At 41.4% G+C, this 22819-nt stretch overlaps 1 protein-coding gene across 1 annotated transcript; it reads left to right on the forward strand.

The window, feature by feature from the left end:
* Positions 1 to 1911: 1911 nt before the first annotated feature.
* Positions 1912 to 22713, forward strand: mideasa (mitotic deacetylase associated SANT domain protein a). Its single transcript, XM_063002403.1, has 13 exons — positions 1912 to 2210; positions 5665 to 7206; positions 13890 to 14090; positions 14180 to 14507; positions 15833 to 15899; positions 16009 to 16151; positions 17190 to 17293; positions 17743 to 17818; positions 18937 to 19025; positions 19818 to 19940; positions 20133 to 20261; positions 21323 to 21516; positions 22074 to 22713. Exons 2-13 carry the CDS (start codon positions 5908 to 5910, stop codon positions 22300 to 22302), a joined length of 2982 nt encoding a protein of 993 aa, XP_062858473.1. The 5' UTR covers positions 1912 to 2210; positions 5665 to 5907; the 3' UTR covers positions 22303 to 22713.
* The last annotated feature ends 106 nt before the right edge of the window (positions 22714 to 22819 follow it).

Here is a 22819-nt window from a genome sequence, read left to right on the forward strand (position 1 = left end):
TGCTGCAGCGTGTGATCTGACAGTCAATTCACTGGGGATGAATGACAGTTTGTTTACAGTTTTTATCTTTACTTGACCTGTTCTTACATTTTTAAAACACTGATATGACTGCAGTGTAACACAAGGCCGTTCTCAGTGAGCAGCATAGTCAGTTGTTGTACTAACTCAATTTGTTTAAAAAAACGTATTTAAATAATCTACTATTAGATGTGTTTAATTTAACACCTATTTTTGTTGGTGTATAAAATTACAATTTAGAAATGTCTAAACCCTTATAACACCTTATACTTAGTGCATTTATATATTATATACAGTCATAGTCAATAAATGATCAATTAAAGTAACTAATTTAACCTACAATATAACTCAATAAAAATAACTCAGAGTTAATATACAAGCAAAAGACATGCATTCATAAGTATAAACAGATATATGTCTACAAAAACAAAACGGAGAGAGGGAAAAGTATTCAGTCACTATAATAAAAATACACCATTACATAAAATAAATACGGGTTACATGTGCCCTAGCTTGAGAAAACCTCATTGTGAAGTTAAATGAACTTCCTGCAATTCTCAGGCACAGCAAAATAAACACCTTGATAGAAAAAGCTACAGAGTCGTAGCAAACGGCCTTAACATCCCTGTCAATTGGTTCAATATTCTGAAAGGGAAAAGTTCATGAAACCACAAATCGTCCACTGGCGCCACACATGATGTTACACTGTGCTTTTAGACTGATAATAAAAAAGGTAAACAAAAAGCAGTTGCAGGGTAAACAGAAAGGATGGAACAACAATTACACAGTGAATGATGTGTAATAAACTGCACTAGGGCAGCAACAACCAATCAACAAAATCAATAAAGATCTATTATCAGTCCTAGAGTTCAAGTTTCTTCTGGCGAATTCCAGTCGACCCTTCCTGTGCCTCTTGATCACGAGTGTTGTGGAAGTCCTTTTAATTCCTTGGTGGTCAAGTGATCTTCTTATGGTGGCCACCGATATATCCTGTAACACAGGTTTTGACGAGATTGCTAAGGCCTCTGAATTAACTCCCAGTGGTGTCTCTAGGACTGTTCAAGGTCTTGGTTGGCGAAGCGAATTAAAGGTCGGTGTTGAGTTCCAATGGTTTAATCATGCTGTAACTCAACTTTAGGTTCTACAGACTGACAGCAATATGATTTAGGGGTTGAATAATTGTGACTTGGAAGTATTAAAAAATTTATTCTGCTTCTCTAAAATACTACACCATTAAAAATTCACCACTGATATATACAGAAACATAATAAAATAGAATTTAATCTAATTTAAAAACAGGACCATAATAAGACCACGGTAAAGGTGCTAGCATGCTTTAGCCAGTCTATTGAATCCTGTAAAAAAATATGAAGGATTTTGATATTAGAAGTCTATTTGATGGGCCTTTTTGATGCTATATAAGACTGGGAATAGGCCAACATTCGAAAATTATGCTGCAAATGCCAATTATATATTTGCATAGATGCCTGAAAGCTGTAAATACCAACAAAGTACTGATGCTAATTTGTGGTGTATAAATACTTGTATGAATTACTTTGATTAAAATATATTTTTTCGCTTATTTAATCACTTAGTTCAAAGACATTACATCAAGTGACAAAATAATTTTCCAACACTGTAAATGTTACACGTGTAAGTAATGAAAAATAGAAATCGACACTTTCTCTTCAGTGTGGTGAATCGACTCGCCTAAAAGAGTCATTTGAAAGAATCGTTCGTAAATGAATCACCCTTCAATATGTGAAGCCTGTGCAATCAGACTCGTAAGTTTCACGGAAGACGTGAAAATACTTCGCTTAAACTTCAGAACTGTAAAGCAGCGTTTAGGCTTCACTTTCCTGCTTTTGAATCGAGTGTTAAAGTGAAGTTTTGCACAGTTTGCGCAAAATGCCGCTGGACGCAGAGGACGGTGGTGCTTTATTTCGGTTTATTTTAAGCTTGCGCGTTTCAGCTTGCGCGTTTCAGCTGTTGACACATCGACGTGGTGAAGCTTGACGCCTTCCTACACCAGTCAGATCAATACTGGATTGAAGCTTGGACTGTAATTTTAAGCCCTGCGTAAAGAAAGCAGACTTTGCCCGGGTTGGACCCGTTCTGGTTGCGCTTATTCTGTCATCCGAACCTGAGCGCATAAATAAGGAACGAGGCCGACACGACCGTGCGGCACTACAGTAAGTACATCACGGTCAGGGCAAATGACCTGAACTCTGGGCTTGTTTTTGTTTGTGTGTTGTTGTGCATTGCTTTGGCACAGATGTGACGCAAAGTACGTGCGTAAATACTGTAAAATGTTCGCAGTAAGTGCGCATTCCTCACAGGCCTGAACAGAAGTACTTGTGTTTGCAGAGTGCATTGCGTAATCACTGATTCAAGCTGTGCAAAGTTGCACTGACAGTAGCAATGTTTCCATAATCTGCACCTAAAGTGACTGACCAGAGTAGGGGTCATGTTCTACACACTTCTTTCTCTATTCCCCTGTTATTTTCCCTCTTTTATAAAGCCTGTTTGTGTCTCTCCCATGATTTTCTTTTCCCCTTCCCTTTTTACTTCCTGTAATTCTTGTTGTCTTGCAGCTCACTCGTGTCCACGCCCCGCAGTTTGCATTGTGCCACAGTTCTGGGCTGGAGTGCAAAATCTCTCCAAGTTTCACACTCAGCTCTGTTCAGGAATCACAGATCAGATCATGGACTTTACTCTGAACTCCATTTACCCTTGCTCGTGGGTGTAAGAGCTTTACAGAATCCGTATCAGCAGTTTAGACCTGCATAAAATGAAACTGCTTGTCCTTGGGGGCCACTATTGGAGCGCATTAGTTGTTTTCCATTTACATTTTTGGCATTTAGCAGACACCTTTATCCAAAGCGACTTACATTACAGCATACAGCCTGAGCAATTGAGGGTTAAGGGCCTTGCTCAAGGGTCCAACAGCAGCAACCTGGCAGTGGTGGAGCTAGAACCAGTGACCTTTGGATTACTGGTCCAGTACCTTAACTGCTAGGCTACAACTGCCTATTTATTTATTTATTTATTTATTAGGATAAAAAAAAAAAAAATGCATTTGCTCCCCCTTTAGAGCATCCAATTGCCCAATTGCACCATGCTTCCTCTCCACCAATGCCGATCCCTGCTCTGACCGAGGAGATCGAAGCTAACCCACGCCCCCTCCGACACTGCATCTTCTCACCCACACATTGACGAGTATTGTGCCACCTAGCGTTGTGTACGGAGAGACACACCCTATGAGCACTCTTTCCTCATCTCTGTGTAGGTGCATCTAATCAGCCAGCAGAGGTCGTAATTGCACCAGTCTGACAGAGAGAGACCCCATCCGGCTTAGTCCCGCCCATCTGAACAACAGGCCAATCGTTGTTCATGTGGCCGCTCAGAGCTGAGATTCCATAAGATGTATTCGAGATCCCAGCTCTGGTTGCAGCGTGTGTTTTTACCGCTGTGCCACCTGAGCGTCTATTTATTAGGATTTTAACGTCATGTTTCACGCACTTTGGTTACTTTCATGCCATGACAGGTAGTTACTGCTTACACAAGATTTAAACACAGTCATGGACAATTTTGTGTCTCCAGTTCACCTCACTTGCATGTCTTTGGACTGTGGGAGGAAACCGGAGCTTCCGGAGGGAACCCACACAGACACGTGGAGAACATGCAAACTCCACACAGAAAGGACCCGGACCGCCCCACCTGAGGATTGAACACAGGACCTTCTTGCTGTGAGGTGACAGTGCTACCCACTGAGCCACCGTGCCGCCCCCTTACTTGTTTTGACTTGTGTCTGTGGTTGTTTAGGAGGCTTTTGAATATGCAAGGGCGTTAGTGGGCCAGATTTAACTAAAGACAGCAGGCAGACATAAAGATGTGGTTAAATGGTGATTAGACTTAGTTTCTTATGAGTAACAGTAAGCTGAATGAACTGAATTCACACATGAGTCTTGCCCAACATGACATACATTTTACTTACAGTACTGTGACAGTCCATTGTCTAAGCAATTGAGGGTTAAGGGCCTTGCTCAAGGGCCCAACAGTGGCAATCTAGCCGTGTTGAGGCTTGAACCAGCGACCTTTTGATTGCTAGTCCAGTACCTTAATCACCAGGCTACAACATGAGTTTTGTATTTGTGTCAGTAAAACTGGAGCATTTTTAAGAAGAAGCTTTAAACAAATGAGATGGATTTTGCTTTTTTGGAAGTGCACCATGTTTGCCTAGAGAAGGTCGTCCTTTGCTTTTATCGTTTAGTTATCTCAAACTCTGTCATAATATAGTCTAAACACCTAGTAACCTTAGTTTTATTATAAAACCATAAATTTTATATTCATACTGGGACATGATGCAAAATATGCATATCATTTTTGTCACATGGAAAAATGCACACAGTTTAAACATACTGACACTGAACAGCAATCGTTCTAACATGTCATGGTTCTATCATTTGTTATTTAAACAAGTGTATAAGTTAATGAGTGTACATGTTCTGTTTATGCACCCCCCCCCCCTTTTCCTTCTTACTTGTAGTACCGACCACATCTGTTTACCTACACAAGGCAGGTTCACATGGGGATCTGTTTCACAGGTGGAGAATCATGCACTGATCTCCATTATCCCCCATCTAATTGTGCAGGTGCCATTGATCAGCCAGCAGAGACTGCAGCAGTTATAAAGAAACCTAGTAGTTATAAAGAAGCCAGTCGGGTGTCTGTGTAGGTGCCTGGCCAGCAGATAACAGAGCTGAGACTTGAACTGGAGATCTCAGCACTGGTGGGCTAGTGTATTTTACAGCTGCACCACCCAAGTGACTTATAAAAGTTTTTTTTTTTTTTCTCAGACTAGAGAAGCAGCAAACGTTCTTTAAACCAGCACTTTGAGTTCTTGTTTCTATTTTATTTATGCATTATCTCCCATTTTTCTCCTGTTCTTTAGCGTAGTCAATCTGTCTTCCGCTGCTGGGGGATCCCTGATTGCATTCGAGGAGGGTATATTTTCTGCTCACACCTCCTTCGACCCGTGCGCAGTCGTTAGCGGACCCCTTTTTTTCGTCCATGCTTTCTGCACATGATCTGCTAATCAGGGTCCTTGCACAGCATTTGAAGATCCCACCCACATAGTCCGGTCATCCCTCCCTAGCAGACACGGTGGCCAATTAGTGTCTGCTGCAGGCACTGCCGGTTATGCCTGCTAGATGGCGCCCAGAATTTAAATGACATTTTTAATCCACAGTATTAATTGCACGATGACTGTCAGTGATTGATTAGCTGATTAAACATTGACATCCTTAATTCAAACATGATAAGAGTTAAATTATTGGTCTGGATTACAAAGAATTAAATTAATTATTGGAAAACATGTTCACAAAGTCTGCTGGCTGTAAAAGGTACCACATGTGGCTTGATCAAGAACTAAACCTGATGGATAAATACTAATAAATCAAAGAGAGAGAGAGAGGGAGTTCCTAGTTAAATTACAAATCATTCATGAGGAAAAGGGCTGGGGTGAACACTTTTTCGGAGCACTGTATACCGTCTTTCTGGTTTGGGTACTTTTTTGTGATTGCACAACTAAAATCAGTCATGTACGCCAGGACTAACTGCGATTTCTTTTCCTGCTCGTTGCAGGTTGCTCTGTTCAGGATTTTACACGAGTGATGACAAACTGCTTAGCTGTGTGCAGCAAAGCTTATTCGAAGAAGAGGATTGAAGAAGGAAGTGCAATTCATGTTCTCTTTCCTTTTTTTTTTGAAAACCAACACATGAAGCCACTCTGACGAAGGCAGTCAGACTCGTAGAGCAGTTTCCTTTTTGGACAATCTGTACTAATGATCATTCGCCCACACCCTTTGTTAGTTTTCCAGTCTCAACATGAGCCTCTCTCCTCACCAGAGAGGAAACATCGTCAAGCAAAATATTGAAAGCATCGAGGAACTGGCTCAGCATTCGGGAGACATTTATTACAACGTCGGGGCTTCTGCTGTGGAGCAGACGAATAGCGGAGCTGCGGGAAGGACGGATCCCAATCTTCAGGGCTCGGCTGTTTTCAAGCCTGAGTGGGGTCATTTCCAGCAGCCAGGTCCGGTGAAGTGGGTGCACCAGGATCCAATGCAGACCCCCACTTGGTTCCCAAATGCAAACAAACTGACCGAGAACTTTGGACCTTCTTCAGGTAGAATTGATGATTCTCGGGGTCAGGTTTTACCCAACATCAACCATGAAATCGTGGGTGCGGGTTCATCCGTGCCATTTTCTCAAGCCTCCCAAGCGGTGACGCAAGGAATAGAATGGGAGACTCACAATATGGAAGCCATGCATCACGCCCAGTTCCTCCAGCAGGGCCAAAAACCAGGAGACCCATCCTACCAACCCCAAGCCATGTGCCACATCATACCCGACTCCACTCTGCAGTCTTTTCAGATGGCGTTCGGACCTACAAAACAGCTTCAGGCTCCGGGGTTCCTTCAGACCTTTCAGTCTGGCGGCGCCCCACGAAATCTGGGTTACAGCGAGCAACAAAAGTCTCAACAGCAGCTCCTGCAACAGCAGCTGCAGCAAGTCCAGCACCAGCAGCAGATGCACCATTTCCAACAGCAACAGCAGCGACTCCACCAGTACCACCATCAACAAAAAATGCAGGAACAGATGCACCAGATGCAGAAAAATCAGCTCCAGCTCCAGCAGCAGCAGCAGCAGCAGCAGCAGCAGCATCAGCATCAGTTGAAAGGTCGTCCGCAGCAAGCCTCATGTACCTCACAACCGATTCTGCCAGACCAACGACTCGCCAGACAACCTCAACCGGACAACAGTCAGTTGAAAGCAGAATCCAGTATGTTGTCCCAGCAGAGACAACCCACGACCATACCAGCTCAAAAACACGAACCTCCTCATTTAACAAACGCTAGCGCTAAAGCACCGGCAGAACCACAGGAACTTGTACTCAAACCTGAGGTCCCTCCTAGGCGCTCCAGACGGCTGTCGAAGGATGGTATCTCCCCTACAACCAGCAAGCCACCCAAGGATCTTGCCCCTAACGGAAGTATTGGTGGTCATCATGCGGCCACTGGTGGCGTCATCCATAGCACTCAGAGAAGAAGGAGGACGTCCAAAGAGATCAACCTGGAGACTCTTGCTCAGAAGGCTTCAGAGATGGAGTGTTTGCCCGCAAAGGTAAAAATACTTTAAAAATTTATATTTAATTTAATTTAACAACCTCTACCGCATACATCAACCAACGCTGCTTGAGGAGGGCCACGGCCTAGCCCGCACCTTCTCTGACATCTATGCAGCCTAACGGCCTTATGGGTATTACTGTGGTGTTGCCTCCGACACCACTTAGCGACAACACCAACAAAAAGTCTTTCCATAAAATGTGTGTTTATTTAGTTAAAAGAGCTGTTAAGCAGATGAAAAGGCCTGACTTGCAGTTGACATTCCAATTCATCCCCTAAGTCAGGGGGACACGCGCCACCTATCGTGTGCCAACCTGGAATTTGCCCCTCACCCAGAAACCTTAATGAAAGCTCTTGACAAGCTAAAATAATATAATAAACGTTTTGCACATCATGCATACGATGCAGTTTTGCTGATTTAAATATTTACTTTATAAAGCTAAAACAACTCTATCTTATTCAATGCGACGACTGAGTCCTCATCCTCCACTATCAAAAATCGTTATGTGTGAACTACTCAACAACTCGATCTGAGCGGCTCCCCAAGCACTCGCCGACCGAAGCAAGATTTCTAGCATGTCAGATATCTGGATCTGAGTTGCCCGACTGGCAATGAGTCGAACAGCCAGTGAGAACGTAAGATACGGGGTGAGGGGAAACGCAGGGGTAAGGTCTTTATTTCTGCCCTTATCGTTCTCTACAAAACACCACCAACGCTGCATTGCAAAAATATTTATTAACTCGCTACAGAACAATCCATGCTGTTCTCGTAGCCAAATCCACTCAGATTCATTTATTTTTCCTCTTTGATTTTACGCTGCACATCAGCGCACAAACTTTGATCGCTCGCTTCTTGCTGACGTGCATTTTTGGACGTGGTGTCATTAAACCCCTCGTCACTTCTCACGTTTGTTTTTGTGACAAAACGTAGTTTGGGAGAGCAGAGAAGCTCACCTGCGATTCCAGTTGATTCATTCGTGTAGTGTAAAATACACACCGACTTGAAAGACTCCCGATTACAAGAGATCCAGTCGTGTAGTGAGAACTGTACAGCGACCTGACCACTTGGAAAGTCGTGTAGTGTGAACTTGGCATAAGTTAGGTTAAGCCCAAAGTGTGGGTGCAGCAAGGCAAATGAATGAGACGTGTCTGAGCACTGCTAGTGATGAATACAAGCTAGAAACATTGAAGATACATAATGTATGTCACTTAGAATAATTCCCCTGTATTGATTAATTGAGCAAAAGACGTGTACGTGTATGTAAGTAGGGGGCTTGGAAACATTCTTATCTACAAAAGGGGTGCAACGTTTGGGAACCACTACCCTAATCTATACTATGGCATAACTGTCCCAGTAAACTGTTTAGATCTTTAACCAGTATAGACCTGCAGTGTGTGAAAGTGCTCGTGGAAAACAAGTGTGTGACGACTCCAGTTCTGCTCGCTAACAGACGTGGCTACGTGTCCACACACCTACACATTCCACACATACTCAGCACACGTCCGGGAGCTTTCGGGAGGAGCCGATTCACCCAACCTTGCTCTGTTTGCTGAAAGATACCGTCCGTGCACCAGCTCTATTAACGCTCTCCTAACGTCTCTTCAGTCATAACAACTGGCTCTCTGTTGTGCTAAACATGAAATCAAAACAGAGTCAGTCAGGTGTAAAGAGGCGTGTTTTTTAGTGAGGTTTTAAAATGTCCGACATTTTCTTCTTGCAAATCCACAAATCCAGATGTATCAGGTTTGTTCGTTTTGTTTTATTAGGACTTAGAGGTGATTTATAAGTGATTTATAGGTTTTCCACTTTAGTTCTAATCATGACAGGACATGTAGTTACAGTTTAGCAATTATTCATCTGTTCAAGTTCAGTGTTAAACACCGTCATGGGCAATAATCCAAAGTTACTCATCTTAGGACTGTGGGAGGAAAAAACACCCAAACTATAACAGGAAAAATCATGCAGTTTCTCCAGGGATGTGCTATATATGAATATGTAGTATTATAGTATAGCATATGGTATAGTATTATATCATTATGGTATTTATCGTATATAACATATTGTATTGTGTTATAGTATATAGTATTATTGTATAGCATATAGCATTATAGTACAGCACAAAGTAATATAGTATTTATCATATATAACATTATTATATAGAATATAGTATTATAGTATAGTATATCGCATTAGAGTATAGTATATAGTGTTATAGTATTTATTGTATATAGTATTATAGTATAGCATATAGCATTAGTATTGTATAGTGTTACAATATGTATTGTATATAACATCAATATATAATGTAGTATTTTATTATAGTATTTAGCGTTGTAGTATAGTATATAGTAGAGATGGGACGATCGGGGTTTTTGGCACCGATTCCGATCTCCGATCTCCTTTCAGGGACATCGGCCGATAGCCGATTGCGACCGGGGGAGGGGGGGGGGGGGGGTAAATAAAATAAATAAACTTAAAAAGAGCCTCACAGTGAAGATAAACCGGAGCAGCGCGCGCGTGTGTGTGTGTTTGTGTGTGTGTTTGTGCTTTTAGAAGAGACGCTTTGTTCACTGTATCGCTATAAGTGATTCATTGATTCACGAGTCATTTTTCGCGAAGCGTAAGTTTCTCTTCTTAGTTATCTCTCCGTGTTTACTGTTATTAATTAAATGTCGTGGTTTTAAATAAACACCAACTACTACAGAACATTTTGTGTGACTCTCTTACATTAAAAAGCTTCATTAAACTGCTATTACCACAGATCTGTAACCGAGTCAGACTCGTTCCGTCTAAGGAGCTAAAAGTTCAGCAGATGATCCTGAACTAACGAATTTGGTAATGAATAAACTTTTGCCTCTGATTGGCTCTGTAACGTTTTCTGTTCTCATCTACATCAAAAGCAAGAACCGCTTACGATTTACCAAAGTGAACCAGGAGTTTATATAACGTGCTGATAGAATCGACTCCGATGTGACCGGGTTGAATTATCTTTTTAAAGTAAATATTACAATCAGCAAAATTACATCGTATGTATGATGCACAACGTTAATTATGTTATTTTAGGTCATGAAGAGCTTTCACGATGGTTTCTGTACGATGGTTGATGAATGGTGATGTGATGGTTGGCGCGTCGTAGCTCAAAGTCTGGATCAATCCACTGAGCTGTTAACTTAACGTGATCTTTATATATCACACGATCGGATCGGCTACTTTTAGGAAATATCGCCGATCGCCGATAGCATATTTTGATTAAAAATCGGCCTATACCGATTCATAGCCGATCGATCGTCCCATCTCTAGTATATAGTTATAGTATTTATCGTATATAGCATTATTATATCACAGTATTGAATTATAGTTTATAGTATAGCATATAGTATAGTATTATATCATTATAGTGTATATTGTATATAGCATTAATATATAGCATATAGTATTGTGTTATATTATATAGTATTTATCATTTAACATTATATAGAATATAGTATTGTATTATGGTATATCACATTAGAGCAGGGGTGTCAAACTCATTTTCACCGAGGGCCACATCAGCATTATTGTGGCCCTCAAAGGGCCGATTGTAACGTATCCTGCTGTGATTGCAGTCTGTTGTTTTTCTTGGAGGCTGAATTCTGCATTTATATTGTCCTCCTTTACCACAGACACGGCCTCATAACACAAGAGACGCACCGGTTTCTCTTCCTGAAGCACAAACTTGTTTTCACTTTCATTAAATTTCCTCCTTATGCTTAATTTTCTTACTTATCTTCTTGTACATTTTAGGATCATGTGTAAATATGTGTAACATCATCTACTGGTGGGATGTGTCACTTTGCAGGTCACAAAATCAGCATGCATTGTGAGAGATGCAGTTTATTTAGGATTTTACAGTGTATTTTTAAGACAATCATTCTGTCCTCACTAATAGTTTATCCCCCTTTCTCAGCTAGACAGACAGACAGACAGCTCTCTTCAGAACACAGTCGGTTTTATTTGCTTCCCAGCTGTGATACACTGTGTGCATCAAAATGAAGTAAAAATACAAATAATAAAAACAATAAAGAACCTAATACAGTAAAAGCACACAGCTGTAGTCAGGTGTTACATCTGGTACAATATGAGATTTAACCAAACGTAAAATAGCGCTAACGAGTTAGCATTTAGTGTAAAGATACTAATTGCTATAGTAACAGTAATTTAATTACGGTAAATTTGTAACTAAAGCGCTGTGATATACTCACTAAACATTTACAAACAACTGAGAATATAAACACCACTACTTACAGACGATGCTTTGGTATTATATTACAAGATAATTATCTGTATTTATTTATTATTGTTTACGTTACTGACTACGCTACCCCGCGTTCTTTTGCAGTAAAAGTCACATGGCTACTCAGCGAGGTCAAAGTTAGTTGCCATGACTACGATGTCGCCAGTTGCACTTAAACGCGCAGGAGTCCCATTAAATAATAAGCGCGTCTCTGTAACGACTCGAACCATCACAACAATCGTACAGTCGTTTAAGCTCTCGCGGGCCACATAAAATGACGTGGCGGGCCGCATCTTGCCCGCGGGCCGTGAGTTTGACACCCCTGCATTAGAGTATAGTATGTAGTATATAGTATTATAGTAATTATTGTATATAGTATTATAGTGTAGCATATAGCATTAGTATTGTATAAAGTGTTACAATATTTATCATATACAGCATTATTATACTGTATATAATATAGTATTGTATTGTAGTATAGTATACAGAGTTATAGTATTTATCGTATATAGCAGTGGTTCTCAAACTTTTTAGACCAAGTACCACCCATTATGAAATCAAAAGTTCCAAGTACCACCTATGTTTCTCATCACAGAACCACATATTGCACACATTATTTAGGTGTGTGTGTGTGTGTGTATATATATTAGTGATGGGAATTATGGCTTCTTGAAGGGAGTCGGATCTTTTTGGCTCGGTTCCTTTTAAAGAGCCGTTAAAAAAATGGCTCTTCGTTCTTCGGGAGGCGCTACTGTGGGTAAACTATAAGACACCCCCGATATTAATATAAAATGTTGCTACCTTGCCTTAAATGTATTCCTAATTCAAACAACACTTAAATGAGAGAAAAAAAAAAATTTCAAAAAGAAAAAAACCACAGGGAAGAGACATACTGTAGTTGCATTTCATTAAGTTTCAGAAAAATCCTCTTTTGTACAGAGATGCGACTGTTTGTTTCTGCTTTACAACATAAGCACAATGAAATAACCAGATTTAACACAATTAAACAAGTTTATAGTTTATTTCTCAATTATTTGTCGTGTATGTGTGTGTGAGTATGCATGCGTGCGAGTGTGTGTTTGTGTGTGGTGTTAGTGTATGTGAATGTAAGTGTGTGTGTGTGTCTCGCTCGCTCTCCGTGATACTGAAAGTGCAGCTCTTATTACGAGTTATAATTAATTCCCTCTACTGACGCGAAGCTGAATGGGTGGATTACAGTCGATAAGAACCGAATCGGATCGTTCACAAACGACTCATCACTAGTATATCTGCAGTTACCACTGACCATTTCAGTGAGTGCGCCTGTTTAGCGGAGCAGCCTTGTGATGTCAGGAACGAGATCAGTGAGATTCAAACTCAGATCTGCTCTGATAAAAGCGTTTCGGAAATTTTGAGATGGAAACCGCGAACTTGAAGTAATGAACGTAATGAAGTACGGTGTCTGCGTAGCCCCGAATATTTTTAAAAACACATTCGTTTAAATTAAACTGATTTTATTAAAACAGAATTATAAGAACTTTGAAACAGATTTTATTAGTAATTTACACATTTTGTTTCATATTTTTTTATTTATAATTATTAAATTATTTATTTTTTCGGTGCATGTAATTACTTTTCCGAGATTATCTGGCGTACCACCTCGTGCTGCTTCACGTACCACAGTTTGAGAACCACTGGTATATAGCATTATTATACCACATAGTATTGAATTAAAGTTTATAGTCTACATTTACATTTTCGGCATTTAGCAGACACCTTTATCTAAAGTGACTTACAGTGTACAGTTTAAGCAATTGAGGGTTAAGGGCCTTGCTTAAGGGCCCAATAGTGGCAACCTGGCAGTGGTGGGGTTTGAACCGGCAACCTTCTGCTTACTAGTCCAGTGCCTTAACCACTAGGCTACAACTGCCCTGCATATATAGTCTAGCATATAGTATAGTATTATAGTAGTGATGTATTATAGTATCATAGTATATAGCATTATAGTATAGTGCATATAGTATTGTATTATAGTTTCTAGTATAACAGTACAGTATTAACTTTGATGGTGTCATGGTTGTTAATGTCAGACTGGTGTGGTGTGACCTACTGCAAGGACTGTCCAGTTTTTACACAGAATGTGCAAAAAACATCCAATGAGCAGCAGTTCTCTGAAATTAATAAATGATTTTTAAAAGGGCAAAAAATGTTGTATGAAATGATGGCAAGGTCATAGAGAGTAATGGAATTCCTCTACTTAACATTTACAACATATGCGTTTTGAGATTATTCAGCATTCACATTTACATTCTATAGCATTGTGTATGATGTGTATTGTGTTTTAAGAGTGACATTTTCTCTCTATACGACATTCATTTATGCTTTTTTATTTATTATTATCACCCAATCATCTTCTTTGTCTTGACAGCATGATGAAAGCACCCCCGGCAGACCAACCGGTATGCAGCCACTAGTGATTCCAGTATCTGTGCCTGTGAGGCGGGCCCAAGCCCAAATGGATCTAGCAGGACACTGGAAGCCTCCTTCAGGGGGTCAGTCATCTGAGTGCAAACCCTCTGTGATCGTAACACGTCGCCGTTCATTAAGGGCCTCTGACGTTTTCAACCAGGTACTGTAATTAAATGCGTATCATGTATATCTATAGAATGTACGGCGTCTCTTACGTCTATCTGTACCTAAATCCATCTCTGATTTTAGGAGGAGGAGGAGAAAGAGGGCGGGAGATCGCCAGACAAGATAAGGCGTCGCCCCCGGCCCGAGCCCCTCGTCATCCCCCCGCCCAGGCCCTGCACCTTCATCGCTCCGTCCGTCTACTCCTGCATCTCATCCTACCAGAGCCACTTACGATCCCCTGTGCGCCTAATCGACAACCCACTGACTTTTCCCCCTTATACTCCGCCGCCCATCCTGTCCCCTGTGCGAGAGGGCTCGGGTCTGTACTTCTCCACCTTTCTGTCCTCTATAGCAGCCGGAAACCAGAGCCTCCCTCCTCAACCTACACCCAAGAGGAGCCTCCTGCGCTCCAGTGAGTAACGTGGTTTAGCATTCTGCTGTTCTACATCACTGATATGATTTATATCGATTATATTACTCTAGCGCATCAGTGCTGGCATCTCATATAGGCTGAGCGCATATACGAACAATGATTGGCTCGTCTGAAGCGTTGGAAGGATGCGAGGGCTTGGGGGGGGGGTGAGTCCTCATAACTGCTGCAATTACGACCTCTGCTGGCTGATCGGTGGCGTTGCACAGAGACAAGGGCTAATGGAGATCAGTGCGTGACTCTGTGCGCCATACGGATCTCCATATGAACCCATCTCGTGCAGGTGAAAAGAAGCGGTTGGTACTGCACATGTCTCGGAGGGGGTGTGTGTTAGTCAAGGCTCTTCTCGGTCCGGAGTTGAGGTCTGCACCAGTAGAGGAAGTGAAATGTCATCGGGGGATTGGATTTGTGTTTTCAGTAATGATTCTATACTGGACTATAAGGTATAGAGACAGTATATGACAAACAACCACTGACAGTTTTCCTTCTATTGCTCTGTATTTAATGGAACACTGGAGTAGTACCAATAATAACAGTTAAATGCACATATACACTGATCAGCCATAACATTAAAACCACCTCCTTGTTTCTACACTCACTGTCCATTTTATCAGCTCCACTTACCATATAGAAGCACTTTGTAGTTCTACAATTACTGACTGTACCCCCACAGGACCACCACAGAGCAGGTATTATTTAGGTGGTGGATGATTCTCAGCACTGCAGTGACACTGACATGGTGGTGGTGTGTTAGTGTGTGTTGTGCTGGTATGAGTGGATCAGACACAGCAGCGCTGCTGGAGTTTTTAAATACCGTATCCACTCACTGTCCACTCTGTTAGACACTCCTACCTAGTCGGTCCACCTTGTAGATGTAAAGTCAGAGACGATCGCTCATCTATTGCTGCTGTTTCAGTCGGTCATCTTCTAGACCTTCATCAGTGGTCACGGGACGCTGCCCACGGGGCGCTGTTGGCTGGATATTTTTGGTTGGTGGACTATTCTCGGTCCAGCAGTGACAGTGAGGTGTTTAAAAACTCCACTCTTACCAGCACAACACACACTAACACACCACCACCATGTCAGTGTCACTGCAGTGCTGAGAATCATCCACCACCTAAATAATACCTGCTCTGTGGTGGTCCTGACCATTGAAGAACAGCATGAAAGGGGGCTAACAAAGTATGTAGAGAAACAGATGGACTACAGTCAGTAATTGTAGTAGAAACAAGGAGGTGGTTTTAATGTTATGTTATGTTATGTATTTTAGACTGTGCTGTGATTAACATGTCATGATGATCTTTCAGGCAGTTCAGAAATTACTCCTCCGATGCCTCCTCTGATAGGAGAGGCCACGCCTGTCAGCTTAGAGCCGTGAGTACAAACTCGTGAATGCATATGACTACATAACCGACTACATACAGCGTTCTAACCGTTTCTAGACACTGATGCTGACTCCGCTTTTGCATGTTCTCATTCTCAGACGAATAAACATCAGTGTAAAGTATCAGGCGGAGATTCCAGAGGTCCGGGAACGGTCTTTGGTTGAGCAGGATGAGCACAGAGCGACGCTGGTGTGGCTTCCTTTACTGAAGACTGAATCTTCAACATCCCAGGAGGAAACAGGTAAATCAATCGAGCTCATAAAAATAAAAAACAATAATGTGTGTGTTTGACTCACACATCTTTTACTCAGTGGTATCTAGTTAGTGCTGCTGTAGTCACTCTTAAGGCAAAGCAAGGCCAGTTTATTCGTATAGCACCTTTCATACACAGTGGCAATTCAAAGATATAAGGAAAAATTAAAAGCATTAAAACATTTCTGAGATCTAGAACCTCAGAAAGGCTTTTTGCAAATATATTTACAATTAAAAGAACATGAAATTTAAATTTAAACCAGAGAGATAAAGTGCTTCACATAAAGAATAAAATTAAGAACATGAACAAGTACAATAAAATATAAAGTACATTAGTTGTAGCCTAGCAGTTAAGGTACTGGACTAGTAATCCAAAGGTCGCTGGTTCAAGCCCCACCACTGCCAGGTTGCCAACTTTGGGCCCTTGAGCAAGGCCCTTAATCCTCAATTGCTTAGATAATATACTGTAACAGTAATGTAAGTCGCTTTGGATAAAAGCGTCTGCTAAATACCGAAAATGTAAATGTAAATATAAAAAGTGCAATAAGAAACATAAAAATACAGATTGCACAGAGTGCAAAATTTAGAGCTCGATCACAGGCACAAGAAAAGAGAAACATTTTTAACCTGGACAATTCTACATTTGGGGCACGTCTAATATCTCCTGGTGGTTTGTTCCAGTTATCTGCAGCGTAACAGCTAAATGCTGCTTCACCCTGTTTAGTTTAGGCTCAACTAGCTGACCTGAGTCCATGGATCTAAGGGATCTACTGGGATTATATTCTCTAAACATATCTGAGATGAAACCTGGGCCGAAACCGTTCAGTCATTTATAGACTAGTAACAGCACTTAAACTCTCTTCTGTAATTTATAATATGCGAATCATAATATGCTCTTGTTGTCTCAGTTCACTTTACTTCTGCTTTATTTAAATGCTGCTTTATTTATGTGTATGCTGATTTATTTCATTCTATTCTGCCTCATTTAGTTTTTTACTTCCTTGTCTTTGATTTTCTGATGATGTAGTCGATAATCTGATGAACCTGAGCTGCTCCGGTGTGTTTTGTGGAGGAGGAACCAATGTAGAGCTGATGCACCACTGCCTTCACGAGAACAGAGGGGATGTTCTGGTAAGCTTAGTAGGCTGTTATTACTACTATTATTATTATTATTAGTAGTAGTAGTAGTAGTAGTAGTATTGGTGGGTGGCAAGTTGGCTCGATGTGTAGCCACTTAGCAAGAAGGTCCTGGGTTCGATCCCCAGGCGGGGCGGTCCGGGTCCTTTCTGTGCGGAGTTTGCATGAATGAATGAATGAATAATGATCAGTGGCTACGATGCTGGGAGAAATGCATCGGAAGGTGACAATGTAGAAAAGTGATAATTCTTAATAAATAGAGTTAAAAAGTACAGAAACTTTTTGAAGATCCCTCGTATTTTCACTTTGACTTTGGAGTGTTAAGTGTATATTTGTGGTTCACAATAAAATATGCAAGTCCAGGGGTGTGAATACTTTCTAAAGCAGCTGTATTTACCTTTGAGACAGATGTGTACAGATGTGTAACCCATTTCTCCATCTAGAAAACCTTTGAGGTGATGTTCATGAGGAATCCTGTTTTTTCCAAGGATCACCACCTTTCAAACTACCACTATGCAGGTAATACACAGCCTTAACCTTGTAACGTTAATTTGAACTAATTGAATGTAATGAATGCACTAACTAATCACCAGTCTGAAATACAGGTGTGCTATCGACCAGCTGGGCGCCTGCACTGACATGTGATTGGCTATGTGTTGTATCGAGGCCTCATTTAGTTGCATCTGATGTAGTGAGACCTCAATGTAGAAAGAATTTCGCAAAATATCATAAAATAATATGATGCGTGTGTTTGATTATGGTTGTGTTATTTATTTATTTATTGTTTGTTTGGAGTATAAGAGCTTCTTTGGAGAGTTTTGTGTACCAAATCCCAAAAAATGGGCCAGTAAGGTGGAAGGGCTGCTCTAAATTACACATTCATGTACTCGCTCACATGTAGAACATTAAAACCACCTCCATTTTATCAGCTCCACTTACCATATAGAAGCACTTTGTAGTTCTACAATTACTGACTGTAGTCCATCTGTTTCTCTGCATGCTTTGTTAGCCACCCTTTCACCCTGTTCTTCAATGGTCAGGACCCCCACAGAGCAGGTATTATTTAGGTGGTGGATGATTCTCAGCACTGCAGTGACGCTGGAGTTTTTAAACACTGTGTCCACTCACTGTCCACTCTATTAGACACTCCTACCTAGTTGGTCCACCTTGTAGATGTAAAGTCAGAGACGATCGCTCATCTATTGCTGCTGTTTGAGTCGGTCACCTTCTAGACCTTCATTAGTGGTCACAGGATGCTGCCCACGTGGGCGCTGTTGGCTGGATATTTTTTTTGGTTGGTGGACTATTCTCAGTCCACCAGTGACAGTGAGGTGTTTAAAAACTCCATCAGCGCTGCTGTGTCTGATCCACTCATACCAGCACAACACACACTAACACACCACCTCCATGTCAGTGTCACTGCAGTGCTGAGAATCATCCACCACCTAAATAATAGCTGCTCTGTGGGGGTCCTGACCATTGAAGAACAGGGTGAAAGGGGGTAACAAAGCATGTAGAGAAACAGATGGACTACAGTCAGTAATTGTAGAACTACAAAGTGCTTCTATATGGTAAGTGGAGCTGATAAAATGGACAGTGAGTGTAGAAAGAAAGTAAAATGTTTTATACTCCGTCAGGTTCAGACTGCTGGTCCGTGGATGAGAAGCGCTACTTCAACAAAGGGATTTCAGCCTACAGGAAGGACTTCTTCTTGGTGCAGAAAGTGGTATTGAAGTCTCTCTTCTCTATTTATGATAAAGCCACACCGTCTACTGTTTATAGGAACGGTTTTTAGGTATGGCAGCAGGCGTTTCTGTTCCTGTTCCATCTGATGGACATCATGTATTGTACATTCTGAGCACTGACAGGTGAAGTGAATAACACTGATTATCTCTTTATCACGGCACCTCTTATCCTCAAAGGGGTCTAGTGGAGTCCATGCCTTGACGGGTCAGGGCTGTTTTGACAGCAAAAGAGGGACCCTGTTCCCCTTTCCAGAACAGTGCTTACTTTTCATTTAAGCATTGCCAAAACAATATACAGTACGTAGTATATTACATTGCCATCCATGTGGGTATGAATCCATCCTTGCAGATCCTGTACACCCATACACGCTGATCGTCTTCCCAGGGGCAGATGGGATCTTCCAGAAAGACGATGCAACACGTCACACGGCTAGAAATGTCCCACATTGATTGGAAGAGCATGAACAAGACTTCCAAGTACTACCCTGACCCCTTAATTCTCCAGACTTGATCCCTTGAGCATCTGGGGAGCACCTCGATGGTCATTATCACTCTATGGATTCTTCCCCAGGCTCCCTCCAGGAGCTGTGGGACCACCTCAATCTGAGACAACCTACCAGGACCTTATAGAGTCGCTCTCAACATGTCTAGCCGCTGTCCGTGCTGCACACAGCATTTACTCTGGGTATTATCTGCTTCTCATAATAATGTGACTCGACTGTGTATATAGTAAAATATATTAATATATATATATATACTTTGTGTTTGTTCAGGTGCAGAGTAAAACACTGGCGCAGTGTGTCGAGTTCTACTACACCTATAAGAAACAGGTGAAGGTTGGGCGCAACGGGACCTTCACATACGGCCCCATGGATCATGAGGAGCACGTCCCCGAGGTGAGGAACTCATAGTTTTTTACTTTTATATTAAATAATGATGTACATTTTTGAAATATAAATACAGGTCAAGTATAAAGCTGTGATATAAGCCAGCGGTGAAACCTGGTGTTTGGTTTTACTGAATAACGAACAGTAGTACGATAAACATGGGTCATCTTGATTGTCTGACTGTTTTTGTTTTATCTTTAGCACAAGATCACTCCTGTTAGACAAGAACAAACTGAAGCAGCAGACGAAAGCGAACCTAAACAAGAACCTTACCGGGTTGGAAGTGAAAACCTCAATACTGTGGCACGGACTCTTAAGGTCAGCGAGAATGTAAGTCAAATTCAAATCAAATCACTTTTAATGTCACGTCACATTAACACAGGTGTGAAAGGTGAGTGAAAATCATGGGTGCACAGTCCCTCACAGTTTTAACACATTAAATACAAAACACATTTGCTTACATAAATCTTACTTAAAACTAGCACCATCTGTTCAATATATACATGTAAAGCTATGAATGTACAGGTAAACAGCATTTAAGTATAATCTACTGTGGGTCTGTTAATGTAAATGTTTTAAGTATTATTCCAGCATATAACGTTTCAATTTAGAATTAGAATAATTTTATAATGTACAGATGTGCAGGTATTGTACAGAATAAGTTACGTGTATCAAGTCAAATTTATTTATATAGCGCTTTTTACAATGAACATTGTCTCAAAGCAACTTTACAGAATCCAGGACCAACAGACAAAAAACCCCTGTTGAGCAAGCCGAGGGCGACATTGGCAAGGAAAAACTCCCTTAAAATTACAGGAAGTAACCTTGAGAGGAATCATATTCAGCAGGGACCTTCATCCTCCTCTTTGGGTGGCCTGGAGGAGATCTTCATTGTTCAGTCCAGCCTGTAAAAAAGTCTGTTGTAAGTTCTGGACATTTTGGTGCAAACACTCCAGGACTTCGTCCGATCTAGTAGGAGCAGCATTGTTGGCACTGCAGTCTCGACTTGCAGTCTTTAACCTCGAGAGGGTGAACAGGTTTCCGTCAGAACCAGCTCGGGGTAAAACAACAGAAGATGGAGTTACAATGTGAAATCGTTAAGAGTAAAATATCAGTTTACAGAGAGTAGCGGAAGGGAGTAAATCTTTAAGTACACGAGCCTAAGTATATGATCATGTGGGCTGGTGGACACTTTATTAGTTATTAAAATAGAATAACTAATTATGATTTCCAGGTTGAGACCTAGATAGTCAATGTGGTGTTTAAACCCAACAACACTGCTACACCTGATGCATTCATACCTGTACAACACACTAACTGCTAAATGTTTCTCCCCAAATCTGCACCCTGCTTAAGCTCAATGTGTCTTAACTTTTAATTTTCCTGTCCAGGAGGGGAAAGTGTTGGTGCTGAGCGTCCCCAGGATCGCCACTTTGGAGGAGGCCACAGCACTGAGGCACGAAATACAGAATCCTGCTTTTATTCCTCCAAAACCAAGACCTGTGAGCACGGGGAGGAGAAATACACCCGCTCCGAAGAGTCAGGGGGAACCGGAGGGCATATTTCCCTGCAAGAAGTGCAGCAGGTGAGGGTTACACCTACGTTTATGTTCCTGAAGTTTCGGATAGACCTGGTGAGAGGGAAGTGATTATGTTTAATTTGTCAGGAAGATCTTAGTTTACACAACAGTATTAAATCGAGGATGTGTTGCTGATAGTCATCAAGTAGGTCTATTATTTTTGGCTAAGTGGGTAGCACTTTCTGTGTGGAGTTTGCATGTTCTCCCCGTGTCTGTGTGGGTTGTCTTTCCACAGTCCAAAAACATGCAGTCGGGTTATTTGGAGACACTGAATTGCTCTATAGGTGTGTATGTGTGTCTGCCTTGATGGACTGGCGCCCCGTCCCGGGTGTTACTGTGTACCTTGCGCCCATTGAAAAGCTGGGATAGGCCCCCCCTAATACCCTAGATTTGATAAGCGGTTAAGAAAGTGAGTGAGTGAGGAGCGAGTGTTTTATTGCAGTCTGTGGCCCATCGTTTCAGGTGTGTTTCCACCAGATGGCGTTGTTGAGCTAAAGCACTTATTTAAAAGTCAAACGTGTTATTAAAAGCAATTAATTTCAGACTGGAATTGTCTTGGACAGGGTTTTCTACAAGGTGAAGAGCCGCAGCGCGCACATGAAGAGCCACGCCGAGCAGGAGAAGAAGGCCGCAGCGCAGCGCCAGAGAGAGGAAGAGGAACGCCTGCTGGCGGCCAGGGCGAGGCTGGAGGCGGCGGAGGCAGACAGGGTGGACGAGGAAGCGGACGGAGAAGGAGATGAGGAAAGCCTGGTCTATCCAGACGCAGAACGAGACGAAGACTGGACTCGATGACTTTTATCACACTGTGTTTTCAGGGCCGCTGATTCGGCCGGATCTGTTATGCATCACGTAAATAATTGAGGGTGTTTATTATAAAATACAGTATATAACAGAAGGAGGGTGTGAATATGATTTTATTATTGCAGTGAAGTGTGATGCATATAAAAAAGAGCCTAAAGTTCTAACACTGAATGTACATTTAATAAGATCTTGATCTGTAATTTACCTTTAATGATCCATATTTTTACAGCAGCTTTTGAAATCGTTCTGGTGGTATTTTGTATGAATGTCAGATTTATATTTCTTCACAAACACAGAATATAAGATGGCCAATGTCGTCTTTTGTTTTTGAACGGAACAATTTTACACAGAAATAATTATTTTATAGTAAAAAAAAAAAAAGTTCTATAATATTAAAAAGTTGAGCACACAATATTATTTTGAAATGTATTCTACACACTCAAAGTTCATATTTAACTGTATATATTGTTTATATAAAATATAAATGGAATGAACTATACTGAATTCT

The sequence above is a fragment of the Trichomycterus rosablanca genome, chromosome 9 (genome assembly GCF_030014385.1).
Source record: "Trichomycterus rosablanca isolate fTriRos1 chromosome 9, fTriRos1.hap1, whole genome shotgun sequence".
NCBI classification, from domain to species: Eukaryota; Metazoa; Chordata; class Actinopteri; order Siluriformes; family Trichomycteridae; genus Trichomycterus; species Trichomycterus rosablanca.

What these genes read in the sequence shown, in the direction of transcription:
- mideasa (XM_063002403.1), top strand. Translation starts at nt 5,908, where the DNA reads ATGAGCCTCTCTCCTCACCAGAGAGGAAACATCGTCAAGCAAAATATT. An exon ending in CCTCTGACGTTTTCAACCAG is followed by an intron (nt 14,091 to 14,179) that starts GTACTGTAATTA and finishes CTCTGATTTTAG; the next exon opens with GAGGAGGAGGAGAAAGAGGG. An exon ending in ATGAGGAGCACGTCCCCGAG is followed by an intron (nt 19,941 to 20,132) that starts GTGAGGAACTCA and finishes TTTTATCTTTAG; the next exon opens with CACAAGATCACTCCTGTTAG.